The 19,217-nt window shown below is 37.8% G+C and overlaps 1 protein-coding gene across 7 annotated transcripts in view; it reads left to right on the top strand.

Annotated features, from left to right (window-relative positions):
- Nucleotides 1-19,217, top strand: part of PLD1 (phospholipase D1) — a 211,065-nt gene that overhangs the window by 115,470 nt on the left and 76,378 nt on the right. For 6 of the 7 annotated variants that reach the window (XM_040480751.1, XM_040480752.1, XM_040480747.1 and 3 more), the window contains 5 exons: nt 4,463-4,544; nt 13,868-13,978; nt 16,101-16,301; nt 17,336-17,549; nt 18,133-18,246. In XM_040480751.1, coding sequence (XP_040336685.1) covers nt 4,463-4,544; nt 13,868-13,978; nt 16,101-16,301; nt 17,336-17,549; nt 18,133-18,246 — 722 coding nt within the window. The remainder of the gene's footprint in view (nt 1-4,462; nt 4,545-13,867; nt 13,979-16,100; nt 16,302-17,335; nt 17,550-18,132; nt 18,247-19,217) is intronic. The other variant, XM_040480748.1, reaches the window with a different exon arrangement.

Genomic DNA, 19,217 nt, shown 5'->3' with positions numbered 1-19,217 from the left:
ACCCCCCCCCCCCCGCCCAGTTCTCTAGAAAGGTGGGGCTTTATTTGCCCTGCCCTACTGCACACTTTCTGCAATGATACTTGTGTCTGGAGCCAAGCAATGGATATTTATTTACGTTGTCCTCTTGGAACAGCAGCTCTTCTAGTTGGAGAAAAAAGTTCCAATCCCTCAGTGTTGTGGTGCCTGTGAGCCCCTGGCTGTCATCTGAACTCATTCTTTCTACCTGAGTTCTCTGTACCTGTGCCAAAGCCCATTTCTGGGTTCTCCTTCAGGTTGATGAATCAGATGGGGAAAAAAATGGTAAAGTCCCCATTGTTTAGATGGTACATCAGATTCTGTTCTTCCTGAATTCACGAACATCTCTCCTTTTGTTCAGATCTTAATTTTTTTCAACAACGTTTTGTACTTTCTACATCCAGTAGTCTCCCTTTGTCCATAGTTTTGCTTTCTGCAGTTTCAGTTACCCGAGATCAACCACGATCTAGAAGCAGATGATTCTCCTTCTTACCCGTTGTCAGAGGGTGATAGTGGCCTAATGCTGCATCACAATGCCTACATCATTCACCTCACTTTATCTCATCATTTAGGCATTTTATCATCTCATATCATCATAAGAAGGGGGAACAGTACAATAACATATTTTGAGAGAGGGAGAAACCACATTCACATAACTTTTATTACCATTTTATGTACAGTTTTACTTATTTTATTTTTTTATTACAGTTTTATCACAGTGTTGTAATTGCATTATTTTATTAGTACTATTGTTAATTTTTACTGTCCCTAATTTATAAATTAAACTTTATCATTGGCATGTGTGTATGGGATAAAACTTTGCCTATCTAATGAACTTTGCTTATCTAATAGTTGCTTAGTGAAGATCCTGAGATAATGATGCTTGTAAGTCATAACTCATATAGCTGCTTTTTCCTCATCAATGAGACCATTGTTTATACTTTGTTTAAAGCATGAACACTTGTTTTTTACCTTCTTATGCTTTATCCCCAAACTGAGGGTTCCTTGAGATCTATCTTAAGATTCTCCAGAGCATCTAATAGAATGTTCTACATCCAGGGTACACAAATGCTTGTAGGTTAAATAAAGAATGGTAAAGACTTAACTGCAGGGTATAGCATTACAAGTGGCCCCCAAACAGAAGGCCTCTGAGTTTATAATTAATGTGTACATCAAAAAATTTCAAGAATCTATGTTGTTTGGTATCTCTCACCTTCAGTGAACAAACAGTGCATAGCAATGCACATTTCTACCTAAAACAGACCTTTTTTTTTTAATTTTTAAATTTTTTAAAATTTTATTTTTTATTTTTTTAAATTTATATCCAAATTAGTTAGCATATAGTGCAACAATGATTTCAGGGGTAGATTCCTTAGTGCCTCTTACCCACATAGCCCATCCCCCCTCCCACACTCCCTCCAGTAACCCTCTGTTTGTTCTTCATATTTATGAATCTCTTATGTTTTGTCTCCCTCCCTGTTTTTATATGATTTTTGTTTCCCTTCTCTTATGTTCATCTGTTTTGTCTCTTAAAGTCCTCATATGAGTGAAATCATATGATTTTTGTCTTTGTCTGACTAATTTCACTTAGCATAATACCCTCCAATTCCATCCATATAGTTGCAAATGGCAAGCTTTCATTCTTTTTGATTGCTGAGTCATACTCCATTGTATATATATGCCACATCTTCTTTATCCACTCATCCATCAATGGGCATTTGGGCTCTTTCCATGCTTTGGCTATTGTTGATAGTGCTGCTATAAACACGGGGGTGTGCATCCCTTCGAAACAGCACACCTGTATCCCTTGGATAAATGCCTAGTAGTGCAATTTCTGGGTCATAGGGTAGTTCTATTTTTAGCTTTTTGAGAAACCTCTGTTTTCCAGAGTGGCTGCACCAGCTTGCATTCCCACCAGCAATGCAAACGAGATCCTCTTTCTCCGCATCCTCGCCAATATCTGTTGTTGCCTGAGTTGTTAATGTAAGCCATTCTGACAGGTGTAAGGTGGTATCTCATTGTGGTTTTGCTTTGTATTGCCCTGATGATGAGTGATGTGGAGCATTTTTTCATGTGTCAGTTGGCCATCTGGATGTCTTCTTTGGAGAAGTGTCTATTCATGTCTTTTGCCCATTTCTTCACCAGATTATTTGTTTTTTGGGTGTTGTTTGATAAATTCTTTATAGATTTTGGATACTAACCCTTTATCTGATATGTTGTTTGCAGATATCTTCTCCCATTCCGTCGGTTGCCTTTTAGTTTTGCTGATTGTTTCCTTCTCTGTGCAGAAGCTTTTTATTTTGATGAGGTCCCAGTAGTTCATTTTTGTTTTTGTTTCCCTTGGCTCCAGAGACGTGTTGAGTAAGAAGTTGCTGCAGCCAAGATCAAAGAGGTTTTTGCCTGCTTTCTCCATTTTGATGGCTTCCTGTAACAGACCTCTTTTTAATTCATTTTAGATCCTTTGCTAGCAATTGCTGCATTTTTGTTTTTTTGTTTGGACATAGATTGCCTCTGTGTTCCTTTCCTACACTAAATTAAGTACTGCACACACCCCACCATTTGTCTGTTTTCTTATTTATCTTACACAGTATGTATTTCCTTAGGGTATTTTATCTTTGGGGCTTTATTTTTCTTTAACTGAATAAAATAGAGCATAAAAAGATTTTAAAAATATCTTTAGCTCCTTAGGCTAAATGCTCAGAGGCCTCTCTCTGGCAAGGCAGTACTCCAGCCTGGTACTCTATAAGGCTTTAATCCTTGCAGTCTACTCCTGCTCCTCCAGGTCTAGCATTTCAGCAGATAAAGTTTCCTTTATTGTACATATTTTGTTCTGTTTTTCCTCGTCATAGAGTAGTTACATCATATATAGATTTCACTCAAACACTGACTTCAGATCTCACCCCATTGTTACATTGGAAAAAAAATGTCATCCATCAGCAAACCTGCCTTCTTCCCTGCTCAGAAAACCCCAGGTCCTAGAAAACCCCAGGTCCCAGAAAACACTGCTCCTTGGTATAGAAAGTCAGTGTTTATGTTTATCAATTAGAATACTCTTGGCTTGGATTAACAGAATTCTCAACTAAAGGTGGCTTAAACAGTGAGGATTTATTTGTATTGTTTAATGAGAAATCCAAAGCTAAGCAGTCCTAAAGTTGGCAAAATGGTCTAGTGATTTCAGGGTTCTGGTTTTCCCTTTAGAATTTCAATATGGCTATACCTGCCTAAGCATCATATCCCCAAACAACATCTGTTGTACTGCTACTTTTCCTGGTGTGTGTGTGTGTGTGTGTGTGTGTGTATAAGAAAGAGAGATCAAAGAGGAAAAACTTTCCCATTACACCCATGTGTGCCTCCTCATATATCTCATTGTGGGAGGTAGACTCTGACTGAAGAAAGAAGGTGGAAAATGGCTGTTGTCTGGGCAATCACCAGTATCTGCATATGTGTATATATTTGCATGTGTGAGTAAGAGAGAGAGAGAAATCATAGTGATCTTTTTTTTTTTTTTTAATGGCTCAAGGCTGTTGTTCCCAGGTAAAGTTATATGTGAACTCCTAGCAGAGCTTTCAATGACCCGCCACACTGGAGGAGGAGGATGGTGGCATTTGCACTAAAATTGCCTTTGCTTCCGATGGCACAATCAGAATTTTATATTTTGTCTTTTGATTGGAGCATTTAGTCTATTTACATTCAGAGTGATTATTGAAAGATATGAATTTAGTGCCATTGTGTTACCTGTAAAGCTGCTGTTTCTGGTGATGTTCTCTGTTCCTTTATCGAAAGATATGAATTTAGTGCCATTGTGTTACCTGTAAAGCTGCTGTTTCTGGTGATGTTCTCTGTTCCTTTCTAGTCTGTTGCTTTTGGTATTTCTTTCCCACTCAAAGAGTCTCCTTTAATATTTCTTGCAGGGCTGGTTTAGTGGTCATGAAGTCCTTTAGTTTTTGTTTGTCTGGGAAACTCTTTGTCTCAGTTTCCATTCTGAATGACAGCCTTGTTGGATAAAGAATCCTTGGCCTATTTTTCCCATCTAGCACGTTGACTATTTCCTGCCACTCCCTCTGACCTGACAGGTTTCTGTGGACAGATCTGCTGCAAGCCTGACCTATCTTCCCTTGTAAGTTAAGGACTTTTTTCCCTTGCTGCTTTCAGGATTCTTTCCTTGTCTGTGCATTTTGTGAATTTGACTATATGATATGTCTAGGTGATGGCTGGCTTTTGTTGAATTGGAGTTTCCTGTGCTTCTTGGGTTTCGATGCCGGTGATCTTCTCCAGAGTAGGGAAGTTTTCAGTTATGATTTGCTCAGATAAACCTTCTTCCCCCCTTTCTCTCTCTTCTTCTTCTGGGACTCCTATGACATGCATGTTATTACATTTTAAGAAGTCACTGAGTTCTCTAAGTCTACCTTCATTTTACTTTTTAAAACTCTTGCTTTTGTGATTTCAGGCTGAGTCCAGAAATCTTCCTGAAACGCCCGGTGGTTGAAGGAAATCGTTGGCGGTTGGACTGCATTCTTAAACGAAAAGCAGTACGTATTCCAAACCTTGGCTGATGTAATTTTTTCAGTGTTTATTGTTTCTTTTTTTTTTGTTGTTAATTTTTTTTTTCAACGTTTTTATTCATTTTTGGGACAGAGAGAGACAGAGCATGAACGGGGGAGGGGCAGAGAGAGAGGGAGACACAGAATCGGAAACAGGCTCCAGGCTCTGAGCCATCAGCCCAGAGCCTGACGCGGGGCTCGAACTCACGGACCGCGAGATCGTGACCTGGCTGAAGTCGGACGCTTAACCGACTGCGCCACCCAGGTGTTTCTGAAATACCTTTTCTTTTCAAAGCCCTTCATATATAAGCATAGCTTTTTTCTTTAGAGTTTGATAAAAAGTGGAATATTTGTGGTTTTCAAGTTTATTTGTTTCTTTTTTCCTGTTACTCTTGACTGCATAAATATGTTAGCCTAATTCACAGCATGGATTATATCAGGAACTCTAAGTTTTGATTTTTAATCAGTTATAGGCAGTTAATTTTATAGGCAAAAAAAAAAACTGTAACAAGATTTTATCATTGAATAATAAAGGGTGAAATGAAATGTAGCATTTTATTTTTTATTCATTATTCTGCCATTTGATCAAAACACAAAGTCATTAGGAGAATGATTTCATTCAGTTGGGGCCAAGATAATGTAGAAGAATATCAAAAAGAAGGGCAGTAAGAATTGGTGTTGCTTTGGTTCCAGTTTTGAGACAGTTCATGGTAAAAATGTGGAATTGTCTCCTCTCCAGTTGACCCTGTAGATTCTGGGTAAGCATTGAGTGTATTCTTTTTGGTATAAAAAGTAAGTAACTGAAACAGTATAGGCTCATCAATGACTACTTTACATTCTTATTTCTAATGAATGTTTTTATATAGTTGGCTCTCAACCAAGGTAAATTAAGTAAAATTAGAATAGATCTGGATTTGTTATTAATCATGTCCAAATTAGGAAGTGCCAGCTTTTTTTTCTACTATTACTTGAAATTGTCTTAAGCTTTTTTATTCTATCACTTTTTAAATGTTTATTTTTTTTTCATTTTTGAGAGAGAGAGAGTGTGTGTGAGAGAGAGCGAGTGCAAGTGGGTAAGCGCAGAGAGAGAGGGAGACACAGAATCCAAAGCAGGCTCCAGGCTCTGAGCCATCAGCACAGAGCCTGACGCAGGGCTCAGACTCACGAACCAGGAGATCATGACCTGAGCCGAAGTCAGACACTTAAGTGAGCCATGCAGGCACCCCTTTATTATTCTATCATTAAACATTCTAACATAATTTGTAGATCCTGGGTAATTGGGTAAAAACAAGAATTTTTGTTTCTTATAGTTGTGACTCATTTCTTCTTTGCCATTCTCCACGTTCTCTTACTGCTTTCCCCGTTTACCCATCCTCCCTCTTTCAGTGTCTTTCCCCATGCCTTTAAGATTTCTAAAGATAATCCATAGATATAGTCAGACCTCACTAATACTGATGGAAAAAGAAGTTGATAAGCTTTATTTCAGACACATGTTCTGCCAAACAGCATTATTTTCATGGCTAGTCTAATTCATTGCCTCAAAAGAATTCCATTCACAAAATTGGAAATTGTGTCTTCAAAAGCATTATTTGTATGTTCATTAAATAAATAATTCAGCATAAAGTTACTGAGCGTCTCCTAGGAGCCAAGTACTACACTAATTACTAAAGATGCCATGAATGTGAGTAGGACTCCATCCCTGCCCATGGAAGGCTTGCTGAAGGACTCGTGTCCCAGGTTTAGTCCTAGCCTTATCAAACTTCCTTCTACATATTGAATGAGCTATAGCCTTCTCCACGTTCCTCTCCACGAAACAGCGTTTTTCCCATCTCTCCTCAAGATTCCATTTTAGTTAAGTTGTTCCAGTCTGGCCTAGCAATTGTCAACCATACTAGTAAATCCTCTCTTCATAGTACGTATCCAACACTTTACTGTTGTAGGTTTCAATCAATATGTATTTGTTGAGTGCCTACTATGGGAAGCTCTGGTGGGGAAGTCCCTCACAATATGAGGAATTTAGGGCATTTAGGATGGGCAAAAAAATTTAAATGAAAGGAAGAAGTTTCTAGGTGTAGAAACTGTGGTGAGGAAACATTCCAGAGGCAGGAATTCCCAAGGCTTTGTCAGTCACAGTAAAGTGACAAGGCTAATTGCAGCTGAGTGTTAGCGTAAGTAAGGGATCAAGTAAGTGAGGGATCAAGCTGGAAAGGCTGTTGCAGCCAGATGTGGAGGCTTGCGAGCCAAGTCAGTCATTTGGACTTTATGGAAGAAAGTAGGAAGTGACTGGGCAAGGTTCGAGTCTGGTAGAGGAGTCTGGTGATCTGATCAAAATGGTGTATTAGGAAGGTGAGTCTGGCAATGGGAAGAAGTGGAAAGAACTCGGGTTCGATGAGCTAAATTCCAGCTGACTTGAGTGTGAGGTGCCTACAGGACATCTTAGTAAATTCCAGAAAGCTAGCAAATGCCTGAGCAGGGCTTAGGAGAAAGATTCTAAAGATCCTGCAGGCCTGGCCCTCCATGTTGTGTTAGCTCTCATATGTTTGTTTTCCCCCTCATATGTTTGTTTTCCCCTAGGCTACTCTCTAGTTGACTTTTCTTTTTTTTTTTTAATTTTTTTTTTTAACATTTTATTTATTTTTGAGACAGGGAGAGACAGAGCATTAACAGGGGAGGGGCAGAGAGAGAGGGAGACACAGAATCTGAAACAGGCTCCAGGCTCTGAGCTGTCAGCACAGAGCCCGATGCGGGGCTCGAACTCACGGACCGCGAGATCATGACCTGAGCCGAAGTCGGCTGCTTAACCGACTGAGCCACCCAGGCGCCCCTCTAGTTGACTTTTCTATCACTAGTGTGGGCTTTCTTTGCTTTTATGGCCCATGAACCCTGGTGAGGTCCTAGGTGAACACCATGGCCAAGTAAATACTATTGCCTGATAATGGTGCTTCATTTCAATTCCATCTGCTTTGTGAAACTTGGAATTTTTAAATTGCACGTAATGATTTTAAAAATTTCCTAAGGAAGGGGTACCTGGGTGGCTCAGTTGGTTGAGTATCCTACTTGATTTCAGCTCAGGTTATGATCCCACGGTCATAAGATCGAGCCCTATATCAGTTTTTGAGCTGAGCATAGAGCCTTCTTGGGATTCTCTCTCCCTCTCCCTCTGGCCCTCTCTCCTGCTCTTGTGCGCTCTCTCTCTCTCTCTCTCTCTCTCTCTCTCTCTCTCAAAAAAACAACTTCCTAAGGAAATAGTAATATTATTAAATATTAATTTCTTAGTGGTACATTTGGCAGAATTGCTCTTCCTTAATTTAGCTATACCATATTATTTTGGTCATAAATTTTTAATACCCAGATTATTGTAAATTGTATTTTCTATGCCTACAAACACTGTCTCACCTAAATTATTTAGTTTCTGAAAGCCTCTACTTTCAGAGTACTGGGTTGAAAAAATAACATTTATTCTTACATTAATGGATCCCAGAGATCCACAAGGTTGATTAAAATAAATACATTTTTTTCTTCTATCTCATTGTGTAGATTTGGGGGGAGGAATTTTGTGTCTCTGCCTCATAGCCAGGATACAGGCAAACATCTCTTACAATGGCTGTTTTTATGGAAGAAATACAGTATTTTGTTTCTCTGGTGATAGCCAAACTGGTAATTTCCTATTTCTTTTGCCTTTTGAATAGCAGTGTTATCATTTAAAATAGCATAAGCCAACCTTGACTTAGAGGCTGATTATGGCTCAAGTCAGCATCCCAGGGTTTCCCACAGGTCTGCATGGACTGCCCCAAGAGTTGAAATAAAGTGCATCATAGTTATGGCAACTGTATGCATGTACGCAATGTGTATATTTCAACCTTAGAAATATGATGATTCTTTTTGAAAAATTTTTAATGTTTATTTTTGAGAGAGAAACACACGCACAGAGTGCGAGACAGAGGGGGGGCAGAGAGAGAGAGAGAGAGAGAGAGAGAGAGAGAGAGACATAAAATCCGAAGCAAGCTGTAGGCTCTGAGCTGTCAGTACAGAGCCCAACACAGGGCTCAAACTCACAAACGGTGAGATCATGACCTGAGCTGAAGCCAGACGATTAACTAACTGAACCGCCCAGGCACCCTAGGAACATGATATTTCTGATGGGACTTGCACTGAAAAAAATCTTCAAATGCAGCCACCTGGAGACCTACAGAAAAGGGTTTAGGACCTCAGGGGTGATTTTGTTGTGAGGTAGTTTCTTTCTGTCCTGGACCACAGGCCACATTCTAGAGTTGCAATCAGTAATCATTTAGAAGGAAAAGATGTTCAGGTTTGTCAAATGAGATAATCACATCTCCACACAGGAAAACCAAACCGGATCTTATCAAAGTGGTGGGCTAGAAGGGCATGTGTGGGAAAGGAAAAATAGATCTTCAACCTTGAAGACTATGCTTCAAATAGAACTGGTTCAAAAAAAAAAAAGAAAAAGACAGGAGCATTTGTGCTTTTTCACATTGCTTACATTGAATGGTGAGGATGTGATCTCCTGTCCTTTATTTTTCATTTTCCCCAAATATTGCACACTCTGCAGAAGTCCTTGACAAATGATAAAGTTGGTGACTATCCTGGGGATGCGTAAGTTAAGCTGTCTCGAGGCAGGAGACAAACCTGGCTGCATTTAGAAAATATTTTGACCACAGTATTTTGAGTAATCAGAGAGAAAACAATGGACTCAAAAAAGTCTCTTTGATGTCAACTATAACATTTTTTTACTTTTTGTTGTCTTCACATGTATTTTGTATATGTGAAGTTCCTAAAAAGTCCTACTATGTATACTCTTATGTCTGCTCTACTTGATTGAAAACTAATTAGAAAAGAGGTCAGAACTTTCAACTTTTGAAACTCCGGTTTTACGAAGTTTATTCTGTGTTTATAGTGTGACATGTGTTCCATTAACCTTTGGGTTACATGACTTCAGCAGAGATGAGAAAGATGACATTGTGTAATCCCCTCCAGGCCATTCATTTTTCTACTTGGCCTATTAATACTTTACTTCCTCCTCTGTAATAAAAAGTCATTTCCCCTAGGGTCATGAAAAGGTATTGGTAAAACATTGGATGCTTCACATGTGTATTTCTTAAATTACAGAGTTCACATCAGTCCTTTTTTCTTTTCTAATTTGGCTTTCATTTTGCACAGTTATTTCTCACATTTTGTGTAAGGCTGCACTATTATGACCGGGAAAATGCCTTCACTGTCAGGAAACATTTTTCCTTTGCCCTTTGTAGTTTAGGGTTTATGATAGTGTTGTAATACTTTGACCAAAAGAAGAGGAATTTATTGCTTTATGATCACATAAATCTTGTCACTAATTAACTGTTCATTCTGATACAGATATAAGTAAATAATTGTAAACCAGATTACCTAAAATGAACTGTTTTCTTACTTCCTTATTAGTCTTTTGTATATAAGCTAAAAAGACTTAAAAGTCTCTACCCTATTTCCTTTGGAGTTAATTTATTTCAATGAGAAAAGACAAAATATAGAAGAAAATGTAAGGTATTAATAAATGGAGGGTAATAATGTAATCCATTAGTGTTAACATCTCTATTATTTCAAAAAGCCATTAGTTATGCAGGTCAGTAGAAAACTGTAAGAATCAGGCCAGGGTCTGGAACTAGAAGGTAGTATGCTAAGCAAAATTAGAGAAAGACAAATATCATATGACTTCACTCATATGATGACTTTAAGAGACAAAGCAGATGAACATAGGGGAAGGGAAGCAAAAATAATATAAAAACAGGGAGGGAGACAAAACATAAGAGACTCTTAAATATGGAGAACAAACAGAGGGTTACTGGAGGGGTTGTGGGAGGGGGGATGGGCTAAATGGGTAAGGGGCATTAAGGAATCTACCCCTGAAATGATTGTTGCACTATATACTAACTTGGATGTAAATTAAAAAATAAATTAATTAAAAAATAAATAAATAAAAAATAAGAAAAAAAAAAAGAATCAGGCCAGGGTCTAAATTGCAACTACTATCCTTCAAGAATGGTAATTTCATAAGCTGAAGAAGCACGATTTCATTCATTTAAAATAAACGTGACGAAAGATGTCAGGTATAATGTTATATAATTTGGGTTGCAATTTTGGGTTTTAGACTTTATACTATATCTTTAAATGGGAGGATATTTTGTGTTACTGTTATTCAGTACCGAATCCTAAAATACCCAAATAGCAGAGTGTATATGAACACTAGAGGGAAAAAATAATGTTCTAGTTTGCATTTAGAGCTCTCCACCAGTGGTTCATTGCAGAGCACTAAGTGACTGAACTATTAGAAGCTAATCTGTTCATGTCTGGCCTACACTTTCACTTCCTTATTTCTTTAGCTGGTCTGTCCTTATGCACTTGCTTGCAGTAATAGTTGCATAATTTTAATTACTAATGAGAAAATTCCAAAAGTCAGCTATTAACCAGAGAAATAGGATGATATATATTTTTTTTTATGCTAGTTTTTTTTCAGGGTCAGAATGCATTTTACTTTTCACATTCAAATTTAAATTTTAGTTAACATACTCTGCAATATTGGTTTCAGGAGTAGAATTTAGTGATTCTTCACTTACATACAATACCCAGTCTCATTACTACAGGTGCCTTCCTTAATATCCATCGCCCATTTGACTTTCCTTAATGCAGCTCAGAACATATATTTAAGTATATTCCTCCAAAAATGTATGCACTTTTCAGATGTTACACCAAGAAATATAGAGTGTTAGTATTTTGAAATTTTTTTGAATGCTCATTTATTTGAGAGAGAGAGAGAGAGAGAGAGAGAGAGAGAGAGTACAAGCAGGGGAGGGGCAAAGAGAGAGACAGAGACCCAGATTCCAAAACAGGCTCCAGGCTCTGAGCTGTCAGCAGAGCCTGATGTCGGGCTCAAACTCACAAGCCATGAGACCATGACCTGAGCCAAAGTCAGATGCTTCTCCTACTGAGTTACTCAGGCACACCGAGAGTGTTAGTATTTTGAAGGGATGTGTTCTTATAAGGATTTAATGGCCAAAACATGCTTCTTAATATTGGCAGACCAATATTGGGGAACTATATATATATATATATATATATATATATATATATATATATATAAAATTTGGTGTACTCCAAGATTTTGTACCCTGCAACTTAAAAATATTAACTCCTAGGGGCGCCTGGGTGGCGCAGTCGGTTAAGCGTCCGACTTCAGCCAGGTCACGATCTCGCGGTCTGTGAGTTCGAGCCCCGCGTCAGGCCCTGGGCTGATGGCTCAGAGCCTGGAACCTGTTTCCGATTCTGTGTCTCCCTCTCTCTCTGCCCCTCCCCCGTTCATGCTCTGTCTCTCTCTGTCCCAAAAATAAATAAACGTTGAAAAAAAAATTAAAAAAAAATATTAACTCCTATGATATTTCATATTTTTATAGTGTTGCAAAAATAACCAATTCTTATAAATTAGTTGCGTTCGACCCAGTTGGCTTCTTAAATTAATGACTCAAATTTCCATTATGAAGTATATCTAATTACCATGGATTGATAATTTAAATTGTAATTAAATTACTCTTTGTCACTATAGTTTATTTCATATGCCAGTATCTCTAATGCTTTATAAAGTACTGTACTGTGTACAAGTTCTTGCCTTTTATCTCTAGGATTTTAAATGCCTAGGTGTAGATACATTTTCCAGTATGTATGCAGTATGCTTCAAAATGGCTTCAGAGCTGCTGGATATAGAGAATGCAAATTCAAATGTTGCAAACTGCACAGCAGTAGTGAGGATACAAATCTAAAAAGTAAAAAGGTCGTATAAGAAGTGGGGGTAAATAAGATAAGAGTTTCCTGGAGGAATACATTCTTAACTGTATGTTGGTGAGGGGACTGTGTGACTAGACAGGGAGAAGAGGAAGGACATTCAGGTGTGGGGCAATTTAGCTAAAACCTTATCACTATCCAAACTAGAGGAGAAAATACTATTTTTTTATACTACCAGCTATTAGAACTTGTCTTTTTTTTTTTTAGAATATTGCATTTATTTGTTTATTATAAAGTTGATTTATTTATTTATTTATTTATTTTTTAATTTTTTTTTTCAACGTTTATTTGTTTTTGGGACAGAGAGAGACAGAGCATGAACGGGGAAGGGGCAGAGAGAGAGGGAGACACAGAATCGGAAACAGGCTCCAGGCTCTGAGCCATCAGCCCAGAGCCTGACGCGGGGCTCGAATTCACGGACCGCGAGATCGTGACCTGGCTGAAGTCGGACGCTTAACCGACTGCGCCACCCAGGCACCCCAGATTTATTTATTTTTGAGAGAGAGAAATAGAACATGAGTGAGGGAGGGACAGAGAGAGAGGGAGACACAGAATTCAAAGCAGGCTCCAGGCTCTGAGCTGTCAGCACAGAGCCCAATGCAGGGCTCAAACCTGCGAACTGCAAGATCATGACCTGAGCAGAAGTTGGGCACTTAACCAACTGAACCACCCAGTCACCCCGACATTGTCTTTTTGATAGTTAATACTAATAAAAATATTGTTAACATAGCATGTTCAAGTTTATCAGGCACTTTTGATTTAATTTGACCTTCACAATGGCCTTATTTGTCTTCTTTTAAGTCCAAGGTCTAAGGTTGAATCAATGTTAATTTTGTGCTGCTGCTAAATCTCAGGGATTTTTGAACATTAGAGAAACTTCCATAGAAGTCATGTCATAAATAGACATTAATGATGTAACTATGAGTTCCAAATGTGAATCACTATATTCATCTCTGAAGATAAAGAAATGTTTTTTTTTTTACTTAAGTAATTTTTAATAAAGAAAAATTCTATTAAAATACTCCAGAAACATTTAAGGGATATTTAGTGTGATTTGTTGCCATCAGAGTTTTTTGTCACTGCTATTTTAACTAATGGAAGTGTAATAAAAACAAACCAAAAACCCTAATCCTGCAACCTGAATCAGGCCAACACTTTCCTTAATGTTATGTAAGTGTTTGAAAATGTTCACAGGTATAAGGCCATCACTTTTCGCTGGTAAGTTTACCATTTCAGCCTTTCCAAATATTGACACTCTGTCTTGGTATGACAAGTCCTAAGAATGGAAGGGAGATACATTTTTGTTATATTTGTATCTTAATATATACTTATGTTTCACCTTCTCGTATTGCATTTTTCATTAAATATCTTATTATACTTGTTTATAGAAGAAACTTTATAATACACAGGCAAGAAAAAGACAAGAAAAAGCATAACCTACTTTCAGAAATTCTCATTCCTCCTTGTGTTCTCTCTTGTGACAGCAAGAGGGGGTGAGAATCTTCATAATGCTCTACAAAGAGGTGGAACTCGCTCTTGGAATCAACAGTGAATACAGCAAGAGGACTTTAATGCGTCTACACCCCAACATAAAGGTAATAGGTTCATCCTTCTGAACAACCTTTTTTCTGTATTATTCTGTAGTCTTTCAGGTGTGCTTTGCTTTGAGCAGTGGTAATTTGTAGAATTCCCTAATGTACAATTTTGAGTGAATAGCATTGGATCCTTCTCAGAAATAAAACAAAAATACTTTCTTATACTTCTGGTATCGATGGGGTCAGCAGAGTTCACATTTCTGTTTCTCCTAACCTGATAATTTAGCCAAGAACACACCTTCTACAATTGTTTCAATACTCAGGAGCTTCGTCAAGTTCCCTTGCTCCTTGTTGAGATTATCCTGGAATGTCTTAGATGTGGTCTCCCTGTGATGTCCCTTGAATGTTCATAGCAACAGAGAGCTCATCTAGGATTTAAAAAGCTTCTTCTTAATAGTGTGTTATATACAAAACTAATTAAAATAAATAAATACAATAAGCAATAAAAAAGAGCAATTTGATATTTACTAAAGACTGAAAAAGCTATCAATAATTATTGCCAAGTCATTGAGATACACCAAGACATATGAATTAATAAATCTCCAACAGGATTACAGTATATAACAATTATGTGTTTTTATTTGGCTAAAAGAAGATGTTCCATGTAAATACTAATCAAAAGAGAGCAGCAGTGGCTATACTGGTATCAGATGATATTATAATAGAAAAAGTTTATAATATATAAGGAAGGACATTATATATTATTAAAAGTTTTAATGTAGCAAAAAGATACAGCAATTGTAAACATGTACATACCTGATAATGACTATCAAAATATATAAAGCAAACACCGACAGAATTGAAGGACCAAATAGACAGTTGTACAATCAATTGTATAATAGTTGGACACTTTAATATCCCAATCTCAATAATGATTTGTATATACAAACAGTGGAGTATATTTAAGTCTTAAAAAGAGATGAAATTCTGATGTATGCTAAAACATAGGTGAATCTTGAACACCTTATCCTAGATGAAATAAGCCAATCACAAAAAGGCAAATAGTAAGATACTTAGTCAAATTCATAGAGACATAGAATGGTGTTTGCCAGGGGTTACAGGGAGGAGGGAATGGGAAGTTATTGTTCATTGGATACAGCGTTCCAGTTTTGCAAAATGAAGCGTTCTGGAGATACATAATGGTGATGATTGAACAATATGAATGTATGTAATGCCACTGAACTGTCCATTTAAAAATGGTCAAAATGGTAAATTTTGTGTTACGTGTATTTTACTACACACAACAAATGTAGGTTACTAAGAACTTTAGTAGTCTCCAAAGTTTTTGGAATGCTTTACTTAAAGATATACAAAAATAGGATAGGTCAGTCTGGGATCATCTCAAGAGATTTCTCTTTAGGGGTGCCTGGGTGGCTCAGTCAGTTAAGCCTCCAACTTCAGCTCAGAACAGTTCGTGAGCTCGAGCTCTGCGTCAGGCGCTGTGCTGACAGCTCAGAGCCTGGAGCCTGCTTTGGATTCTCTGTCTCCCTCGCTCTCTGCCCCTCTCCCACTTGCATTCTGTCTCTCTGTGTCTCTGAAAAAATAAATGAGCATTAAATTAAAAAAAAATAAAGAGAATTCTCTTTGAAAGCAGGAGAATAATAACTCCTCAAAATATCTTTCAAATCAAGAGCTGCCAAAGTATGTATATCCCTATATCCGTATGCTTGCAATTTCAACTCAGTGGCTGCCAAAATATCAATATACCTATTAAAAATTTTCTCAGAGGTAGATGTTGGTTAAACATTTTCAGAGTTTTTTGTTGTTTTTAAAATAAGATCACGTATAGCATAAGCCTTTTAGGTGGAAAAAAGGAATCAGCTCTTACATTACAAAAGGTATTACAGCTTTTACTGAAATATGTGACCACATTTCTAGTTAAATGGCAGCTTCCTCCAAATGTGGTATGGGGCAGGGCTGGTGGGGAGGCTTAAAAAAGTAACCAGGAATCTTCCTCTTGTAAGCACTGAGAATGAAATTAGAAGTTTGGTGTATACAGAGCATATTCTGGTATTTGAATTATAGAAAATGCTATTCAGGGGATGAAACATATATTTTATTATAACATGAAGAACTTTTTAAAAAGTGCATTACTCGTGGGTTTTTTCTTTTCCCTCCCAAGGTGATGAGGCACCCAGATCATGTATCATCCAGCGTGTATCTGTGGGCTCATCATGAGAAAATTGTTGTCATCGACCAGTCAGTGGCTTTTGTGGGTGGGATCGACCTGGCCTATGGAAGGTGGGATGACAACGAACACAGGCTCACAGACGTGGGCAGCGTGAAGCGTGTCACTGTAGGACCATCTCTGAGTTCCTTCACAGTAAGTAAATCTCACCTTTATGGAACTGCATAGAAGGGACATGATTTGTATAAGTATGTGTTAATAGCATGACTGATTGATTGGTTCACTGGGGGGCAGCATATTCCTGGATGGACAGACCTGGTTTCAAAGACCACCTAGCAAGTCTGTAACTTTGCATCTCTTAATCTCTTTCTTCTCTTGTAAGAGAAAACAGAGCCAACAGAGCATTTGCCAGCTCATAATTAACTCCTGTTTTCCATTTGAACGAAAGATTCATTTCCTATTTGGAAAAAAAAAAATGTTCATAAACAAAAATGTGCATCAGTTGAGCTTTAAGTTAAATAAGCAGCCTTACTACAAGTACCTGCAAAGGTTTTTGAAATCTTCCTACTTAAAAACATGCAAAAATAGGATACATCAGTCTGGAGTCATGGAGGGACTTCTTTTTGAAAGCAGGAGTTTAATAACTTCTCAAAGTACCTTTTAAATCAAGCGCTGCCAAAATACCCATATGGCCATATCCATAAACAGTGCTTAGTGGTTTAACTCTAATGGTTGCCAAAATATGAATACACTCATTAAAAATTTTGATGGTCTCCATTTTATCTTGCTGCTGTATATGCTGGTGACTTTTCTGGAAAAAGTAGAGATTTAGTGAATAAGTAGCAAAAAAAACCCAAAAAACAAAAAAACGATTGACAGAAAAAGCACTATTCACGTTTATCGGAGGAAGCAATTCAGTAGCTCAATGGTGAATATAGCTCATGTAATTGTATTTGACATAAAAAGGTTAACTGGTATGAAATTTCAAGAATTTAATCTACTGCAGGGGGATGTACAATGGAACGCCTGGTATTCCTTTGCCAGTATTTAAGCAGCTCACAAGAATCCTCCACTGCCCTGTGGCTGACCTCACACATTGTTGTGTGTCTATTAGACCATCATGTGTGAACTTTACACGTCAGCTCAACTAGAATTAAAGGGTCACATTGCAGCATATCCTATGAGGTATCTTTTTTCTTTCTTTCTTTCTTTTTTAATAACTCTCTCAGGCTGAAACAACAGAGTCCATGGAATCCTTAAGCCTTCAAGATAAAAACAAAGCTAGTAACAATCCGCCCACCCTGAGGAGCGTTGATGATATGGATTCAAAACTGAAAGGAGTAGGAAAATCCAGAAAGTTCTCGAAATTTAGCCTCTACAGACATCTCCACAGGCACCACCTGCACGATGCAGACAGCATCAGCAGCATTGACAGTGCCTCCAGTAAGTCTTCGTCTTTGCTAGAATTTATCTTGATGATGTTCTGTTCTTTCACAGCCGGACACTGTGGACCAGGTTTTAAACCTGTCTTTCTGTAATGGAGTAGTATGAGTAATGCTGAAAGGTGGCTATCACCTATTCAATATCATGCCATTTTGTGGCTTTGTTTGCCTCATTTTAGAACAGAGTTATTGTTGTAGTTGCACAAGTAGTTGTGACAAACACAATTCATACTTCTGATGGTAGCAGGATGTCTAAGCATTTCTAAAATAATGCCAAGTTATAAAGAAAAAAAGAAAAGTATTAAGCATCCTTAACTTCTCATAGAAGAGATTTCCTGTCTCTTCCTAGCCAGAAATATATGAAGTTTTATCTTCAAACATTAGATTTTCTACATCTTGTAAATTTACTGTCCTTTTCAAATTTGTCTTAAAGCTCTACAGTTTTCTGTAGCACAGAATTTGTGACTGGTTTTATAGCCTTGCCTAGTTTTAAAAATGATCGAGCCTGCTTTTCAGGGTAGCAAATTTGATATATATCTATTTCTTTGTTTAAAAAAAAAAAAAGAACTCTCAACTTTCTCCAGGTTATTGTAATCACTGTAGAAGTCGTCAGAATTTAATCCATGGTTTAAAACCCCACCTGAAACTCTTTCACTCTTCCAGTAAGTCTGAGCAGGGACTCACTAGACCTAATGTTGGTAAGTGATGTGTGAAGCCGCAGAATGTCCTTCGGCTTCAGCTTTTGCTGCATGAGCAGAGTGAGTGTGTTTCTGGATTGGCTTTCTGTTTGCACAGTTTTTACGCCACATGTATTATTTGAAATTGTTACCTGAGGAGCTTTTGTAAGAACTAGGTATTTGAATAAATAGGGCCTAAAATGTGGTGGTGGGGATGAAGAGGAATTTGGCAACGGATCAGGGGACAAGTAAAGGGACAAGTAATGTTCGTAATGAATGGCAACCATAGTAAAATCATAAGCTAGAGCTTATTGTGTGCAGACTTCCTGTTACTACCCTAAGCACTGGTGGTGCTCGGCCGTAATAGTGTTACAGATTGACTCCCTTTTACAGATGAGGAAACTCAGGGTTAGAGATCAAAAGTAACCTGCACAGTGCTGTTCCAGTTTATCAGCCTTCCAGAGCTCATAATTCAGATTTGTGATTTAGCAAAAATGCAGATTACTACATCATGAGGTTTTGGCTGGATTCCGAGGCCACGATTCTAGGGCACTACTTAGAAGACTTAGCTAGAGCCCAGCTACCGTGGCTGGATATGAGTCACTCACTTGTGGACCCTGGTGTTTCTCAGGGGCTCTGAGGAGGTATGCCAAGCAGGTGGGCCCTGGATACTCCCGTCTCTATTGGTACTTGCTTCAACCAGAAAAATTCTGTGTGTGTGTATATATGTTTCTGCGTGTATATATGTTTCAGAAATATATATATACACACACACACATATACACACATATACACACACATATACACACATATACACACATATATACACATATACACACACATATATACACACATACACACACATATATACACATATACACACATACACACACATATATACACATACACACACACACACATATATACACATACACACACATATACACATATATACACATATACACATATATACACATATACACATATATACA

Source organism: Herpailurus yagouaroundi, unplaced genomic scaffold, assembly GCF_014898765.1.
Source record: "Herpailurus yagouaroundi ecotype Mexico unplaced genomic scaffold, PumYag 159, whole genome shotgun sequence".
Classification (NCBI taxonomy): Eukaryota; Metazoa; Chordata; class Mammalia; order Carnivora; family Felidae; genus Herpailurus; species Herpailurus yagouaroundi.
Note: the sequence above shows the minus strand (reverse complement) of the source record. Positions and strands in the feature narration are given on the sequence as shown.